This window comes from Alosa sapidissima, chromosome 10 (assembly GCF_018492685.1).
Source record: "Alosa sapidissima isolate fAloSap1 chromosome 10, fAloSap1.pri, whole genome shotgun sequence".
Classification (NCBI taxonomy): Eukaryota; Metazoa; Chordata; class Actinopteri; order Clupeiformes; family Clupeidae; genus Alosa; species Alosa sapidissima.
This window is the reverse complement of record NC_055966.1, coordinates 34,318,611-34,326,110: the sequence shown is the minus strand read 5'-3', so window position 1 is coordinate 34,326,110 and position 7,500 is coordinate 34,318,611. Positions and strand designations below refer to the sequence as shown.

The window sequence follows — 7,500 nt, the reverse complement described above, 5'->3', positions numbered from 1 at the left end:
TTACAAACTGACCCAGCTGTCCAGCCCATTAGAGCTTTTCCCTAGTCTACTAGCCACCACTAGCCTACTATGGGATGAACACCACTTCAGTGCGCCCATGCTATCTCCTACTAGCCTACTATGGGATGAACACCACTTCAGTGCGCCCATGCTATCTCCTACTAGCCTACTATGGGATGGACACCACTTCAGTGCGCCCATGCTATCTCCTACTAGCCTACTATGGGATGGACACCACTTCAGTGCGCCCATGCTATCTCCTACTAGCCTACTATGGGATGGACACCACTTCAGTGCGCCCATGCTATTTCTTGCAGTCTTGGGATCTGTATCTATAGAGCTAGCTAGGTGAAACCAGAGAAAACTTGTTAGCAAATTTGATTTTTTTTTTCTTCAGGTTTATTTGGCAACCTTTATATTGAAGCCGATTTCCAAATCACCAAAAATCTAGGAGCCAATCACAACTGCTTATCCAGCATGGGGACGGCCTTACATGATGACAGACAGAAGAGTAGCCTACAGTTAGCAGCACCGTTCGAGACAATCAATGGATACACTGTGTTAAACATGGACTTGTGTTTTCTTTACAATTGAGTAAACAACTGCAAACCTTAGTTTGCAAGAATGATTCTGTTTGCTGTACTTCCAAAAGGATAATGTTCAATGTGCCATTTTCACTACTGGTGAGGCCCCTTGGAAATCGCAAATGAATTAAGGGTTTCCAGACCCATTCTCAATCACAATTTGAGAAGCAGTCTGGTGCCAGCCAGGCTATCAATAAGCATGCATATGTTTCTACACCAAAAAGAACGTCAGACCATTTTTGTTGTTGGTGTCGTCATTAGAGCATTTTTGATGTCTCTTCAAGATGATCTAATTTTGAGGTCTTTATATGTTTAGCACCTCCATCTGTCTCTGTCTCAACAAGATGTAATGCAGGTGGATGTCATGGGTTAGTGCTAATATAAACATCACGGAGTGTTAAATCTCTCTCTTACTCTCTCTCTCCTTTTCTTAACAGGCATCAGGTCCTGATGTTCTCATTTCCTGCTTTTACTCCAGTGTCTGCTTCTTTATTAGAAATGGCTTGTGGACAGCGCCCACTGTGTGTGTGTGTGTGTGTGTGAGAGCACATAAACCCTTAATTACCGCAGGGGTGTTTTGCTTTGATCATAGGAGACCCTGCATAGGAGGCCCTTGTTAACTACTGGTCAATAGCATGGTGAGGTCAATAACAACTGAGAGAGAGAGAGAAAGAGAGAGAGACAGAGAGAGAAAGAGAGAGAGAGAAAAAGAGAGAGAGAGATAGGGAAAGAGAGAGAGAGAGAGAGAAAAAGAGAGAGATAGGGAAAGAGAGACAGAGAAAGAAAGAGAGGGGAGAGTGAAAGAGAGAGGAGAGAGAGAAAGAGAGAGAAAGAGAGAGAGAGAGGGGGAGAGTGAAAACAGACAAACAGATAGTACTAATTACTGTATGTCCTAGTATGTTTGCACTCTGCAAATGGGCTTCACTTGTGTGTTGTTCTCTTCATGGTTCAATTTCATTCGCACTAAACCACATCACAGTGGGTCAGTTACAGTGGTGGGTAGTAACGCGTTACAAGTAACGCAAATGAGTAAAAAAGTACTTTTTTCGGGTACGAATACTTTCCACGTTCCTTTTTTAAGGCTGTACTTTTACTCTTACTCGAGTAAATATTTGAACTAGAATTGTACTCTTTACTCAATTACATTTCCCATTGGGCCTTCATTAAAATGAGTATTTCGATAGAAGTAGGCTACACATATCTTCGTTGACTGGAATACAAGCATACAGTTAGCGACCCTCCCTAGGTTGCAACATTGTTGCGATTACACAGCAGAGTAGACGAGTCAGCTGTTACGTTGGTACTGAGGACTAGAAACGCCATGGATGCAGAGATGAACGCTAGTAGCCTACTACCAAAAGCAGCCCCCACTCCCATGGTCAACGTCTGGCCACATCTGCAACACTGTTCCGTCCCATGCGAAGGAAGGGAGACAACCGTATAATGAAAGGAATGTGTCAGCCAAAGCATAACAATATCAGCCTTCAAAATGTTGAGGTAAATCATAATTATTTTCTATCAGTGGTTCTCGTAGTGCTACTTATCGAGCTAGTCCTAGCTGTAGCAGCTATTCGACTGAAACAAAGGCTATTTCTTGACATAACTCAGGGGTCTCCAAAAACGGTGCCCGCGAGCACCATGTAGCCTGCGGGATGCCTTTACGGAGCCCACAGCGCACTTTCTAAAAATAGCCAACAAGTCGCCTGCAGATCACGCTCTAAAACATCCTCCATTGTGGATTTTTAAATAGATATTTAATTGTAGACCATACATCTGTAATATTGGCTATATTAGCTTGCTCATCTGGTGTAGCCAATGCAAGCATATCTCATAAGCATAAGTTCTGTTGCTATTCCGTGTCCATACGGTTCATGCATGATTGTTCAAGGACTGAAAAACAATTGCTTTAGGTCACGGGCCCTTTCTCCTCCGTAGCCTACTGGTGTAGCAATAGCGTTGAAAATCTTGTGGCATGCATACCAATAGGACTGTCAGATCATGGAGAGATTTCAGATGTGCAATAAGGCGTCTTCATAAGTTAGTCTGGTGTTGGTGATTGCTATTGAATGTCACAACCGAATTGTTCAATGAAATCAGAACTTAAACAACCTCTGAATTATGAATGGTGGGCATGCTATTTGTAATCTACATTATTAATTGCATTAAAGATGGCTTTTTTCGTTTAAAAAATTAGATCAGATTCCTCATGGAAACTTTGAATTGAACTAACTGAACAAAAACGGTCAGTGTTGCATATTGATATTGATGTATTGAAGAATCAGATGAAAATACAGTTGCTTAATATATAAAGGCTCATAGGCCTACATAATATTGATAACTTAAATGTAAAAATCACATAGGTCTATTATTTAGGAGGATCACCCTCGCAAAAAAGGAGTGAGGGTCTGTTTGTTTCAAATGAGTAGCCCTATGATTTTGGATTCTTCAGGTAGCCCTCAATCCCAAAAAGGTTGGAGACCCTGGTATACTGTAACTAGTAGAATGTATGCTTCAGGAAGGGTTGACAACACAATGTAACTTGCTGATTATATGCAGCAATTATTGTATGGGATTTTGTAGATTGCTTAACCAAAATGTAATAGTTGGTAACTTGTTCCAGCTATCATCTCCCTCTACCATTCTCTCTCTCTCTCTCTCTCTCTCTCTCTCTCTCTCTCTCTCTCTCTCCCTCCCTCCTTTGGTAGTTGTGTTTCAATTTGATTCCTTGAAATGCACCACTGACTATCAAAATACAGATGCGCTGTTTGAAGTTGCAGTGCTTGCTTCTAAAGGGAATGACAGGTGTCATTCTGATTGGTTTAAGCACCAGGCGCCTGGTTTTTGCACCAGGCGCCTGACGTTTGATAACAAAACCACCCCGAGTGTGGACTGGACAAACCCCTAAATGTATTTAAGCTATCCGCAAGTGACCATGTGTTTTAGATCACCAAAATAGGGCCTGTTATGTCTTTTTCACTGATCCAAGCACATCAATACAAAAATGAAAAGTAACTTGTAATTTGAGTAGTTTCATAACGAAGTACTTTTTTACTTTTACTCGAGTAGGTTTGTCCAATTGGAATATTTACTTTTACTCAAGTAGATTTTAAAGGACGTAAATGTACTTGTACTTGAGTATAGATTTTCAGGATTCTACCCACCACTGGTCAGTTAAGTGTGTGTGTCCAAGTCTGTGTGCCCATGTGTGTGTGTGTGTGTACAAGCCTGTGTGCACGTGTGTGTGTGTGTACAAGTCTGTGTGCATGTGTGTGTGTGTGCACGTGTATGTGTGTGTGTGTACAAGCCTGTGTGCGCGTGTGTGTGTGTGTGTGTGTGTACAAGCCTGTGTGTGTGTGTGTGTGTGTGTGTACAAGCCTGTGTGCATGTGTGTGTGTGTGTGTGTGTGTGTGTCTGTGTGTGTGTGTGTGTGTGTGTGTGTGTGTACAAGCCTGTGTGTGTGTGTGTGTGTGTGTGTGTACCTCATAGATGTGCTGCACCAGTTGGCCGACATCATCTTCTTTCACAGGCTTTTCTTTTGGTTTCCAGTTGGGTAAGGGCAAGACAATCTGTGCTGGACGCGATACACTGGACACACACAGACAGACACACACGAAGCACACACACAAACACACACAAGCACACACACACACACACACACACACACACACACACACACACACACACACACACACACACACACACACACACACACACACACACACAGGCATACACACACACACACAAACACACAAACACACACACACAAAGATTACCACTAAAGTATAATGAAACCAATTTACACCTAAGCCCAATTCATCTATATGTACAGTATGTATATTTCAGTGATCTGTGAAATCCAGCTCCAAACAGTCTGGATGTGCGTAATGTGTGAAATGAACTGGGCATGCCCAGTAGCGCTGCTCACCCTCTGATGTCCACCTGAGCTCTGGCCGCAACACTGAGGGTCAGACTGACGGAGTTACTCCGGGAGTTGTCTTTATTGGAGCTGACACACACACACACACACACACACACACACACACAGAGAGAGAGACACAATTAATAACATAGGGTCTTTGTTTTAGGTCTGAGGTATTGGGAGAAAACATGCCTGCCCCTCGGAGTGTGTGTGTTTGTGTATTTGTGTGAGTATGTGTGTGAAAGAGACTTTGTATGTCTACTGTGTACTTGTGCTTGTGAGTCACTCTTGTGCCAGAGTCGTCAACAGTCAAGAGTCTCGCCGGTCATTGTGTGGGGAAACCACAGAATTTAAAACACAGATATTTACCCCCCCCCCCCCCCCCCCTCTCTCTCACACACACACACACACACACACACAACGCTGCACTTTATGATGTGTACAAAACCACACATACTCAGTCACAAACACACACCAAGGACTGAAAATAATGTGTAAGCATAGCTGGGGACAGAAACAGATGTTTGTGCGTCGCATCTTTGTACATCTCAGTGTGAAGACAAAGAGGGTACATTTCACCCCAAACCACATGCACACACACACACACACACATCCACACACACAATCAAGTTTCATAACATTCGGTATTTAAAAGGGAGTATATGTGGAACCATATGTCAAACATACCATATCAGTTACTGTGCTTAAACATATAACCTTTTACAATTCATCTCTCTCTATCAGTTACTGTGCTTAAACATATAACCTCTTACAATTCATCTCTCTCTCTCTCTCTTGTTCTATCTCTCTCTCTACTTAAAGCGATCTTAACCCCCACACCTGTTTTTTATCCTCCTTCACTTATTCTCTCACTTTCTTTAGTCTTTTCTCTCTTGGGGTGAAATTTCAATAAGACGGGGGTACATGTGGCTAACATTACTCACCTGGAAGTGTAGTCCCAAAACACACACACACACACACACATACACACACACACACACACACACACGCACACACACACACACACAGCAGTGTTATCAGGAAGGGCAGGGTTCAGAGAGGGGAATAGGGATTGTATGTGTTTACTTGACCGTGTTATATTTCTATAGGTGTCCTTGGTAAAGCACTTTTATAAAAAAACAAATAATGGCATTTTCACCTTACGAGTCCTAAAGGTCAAGAGTTCAAATGTAGATAAATTCACAAACAGAAGATAGATCTCTTAAAGAATGGGATGGGATAGTGGCTTAAACCCTGCGGAGAAGCCACGGCCCTCAGTTTAAATGCCACTCTTGAATCCATAACAGGTGGACCTATAACTGCATGTCAACAAGTCACTCTAGAGGAAGTGGCACCCTTTTGGTGAACAAAGATACAGTCGGCTGTTAATAGACTGCTTTGATGTTAACACAATGGTCCTATCATTATGTGTTGTGCTATTACTTACCTGTGAATCTGTAACTCAAAGCTGATGTGAGGACCAGCATCATCCAGTCTCTGTACTGTGAACCGCAGGCCAACAAACAACTATGAGAGAGAGAGAGAGAGATGAGGGGGGGACATCAAAGCTTTATCACTCCCATCTGTTAGTGCTCAAAACAGCAAGAACACCAGGGACAGATACTTGACAAAATAGTATGTGTGTGTGTTTGTGTGTGCATGTGTAAGTGTGTGTGTGTGTGAGTGTGTGTGAATGTACGTGGGTTAGTGCCAGTTGAGCTAAGTCTGGATATTCTCACAACTCTCCATGGCCCCCCTGTGATGGCATACACACATACACCCACACCCACACACACACCAACCCTTCCATATGATACATGAATCCAAGGTTAAGTTTAGAATTGTCATTCATTGTAATTAATCCATGCTGAGTTGTTTGCACTGAACTGACTTTCACTCTCCTTCAGAGTAACACACACATTAAACAGTCCATGATAATGACAAATACTGCTAATGAACCTTTCTAATACGAGAGAGGGTGGGGGTGGAGACGGAGAGAGAGAGAGAAAGAGAGGGAAAGAAAGAAAGAGAGACAGAGAGATGAGGTTGGAGAGAGAGAGAAAGAGAGAGACAGAGAGATGAGGTTGGAGAGAGAGAGACAGAGATGAGGTTGGAGAGAGAGAGACAGAGAGAGAGACAGAGAGAGATGAGGTTGGAGAGAGAGAGACAGAGAGAGAGACAGAGAGAGATGAGGTTGGAGAGAGAGAGACAGAGAGAGATGAGGTTGGAGAGAGAGAGACAGAGAGAGATGAGGTTGGAGAGAGAGACAGAGAGAGATGAGGTTGGAGAGAGAGAGACAGAGAGAGATGAGGTTGGAGAGAGAGACAGAGAGAGAGACAGAGAGAGATGAGGTTGGAGAGAGAGAGTCTGACAAAGAGTTTACCACTAGCAGAAACTTCTCTGAACTATTAAGTCTTTATTACCCTGGGATGAGAGGAACACCCCCACCAAGCCTGCCTCTCACACACACACACACACACACACACCCCTATACACACTCACACATACTTACCAGAGCAGTGCCATACACATATCCACTCAAAAGTTATAATTAACACATCTGTATCACACACATGCACACTCTTCAAATATGTCCTCTAGTGTGTTCTCTCTCTCTCTCGCTCTCTCACACACACACACTTACATCCCTGTGGATATATTCATCCACATAAATGCTAAGTGAACTGATTGACAGCATGTGTGTGTGTGTGTGTGTGTGTGTGTGTGTGTGTGCATAAATATGCTTAACAATGGTTTATGTGGTTAAGAAAACTTGTAATGGCACAATAAGGTTCAATCACAATCTGCTTAATGAAAGCCAGAACTCATTATAGCCATATTACAGACCTCCTCGGGAAATGTACAATCCCTATAGGGTGACACACACAAGAGCTTGGTCATACACACACACACACAAACACACAAACACACACACACACAAACACACACACGAGAGAGGCCTGCAAAAAATGTGTGTGTGTGCCTGTGTGTCCTGCA

The 7,500-nt window shown here is 43.0% G+C and overlaps 1 protein-coding gene across 1 annotated transcript in view; it reads right to left on the bottom strand.

Moving 5' to 3' along the window:
- Positions 1–7,500, bottom strand: part of itga8 (integrin, alpha 8) — an 82,240-nt gene that overhangs the window by 13,101 nt on the left and 61,639 nt on the right. The window contains 3 exon segments of the mRNA XM_042105881.1: positions 4,064–4,169; positions 4,510–4,590; positions 5,951–6,030. Coding sequence (XP_041961815.1) covers positions 4,064–4,169; positions 4,510–4,590; positions 5,951–6,030 — 267 coding nt within the window.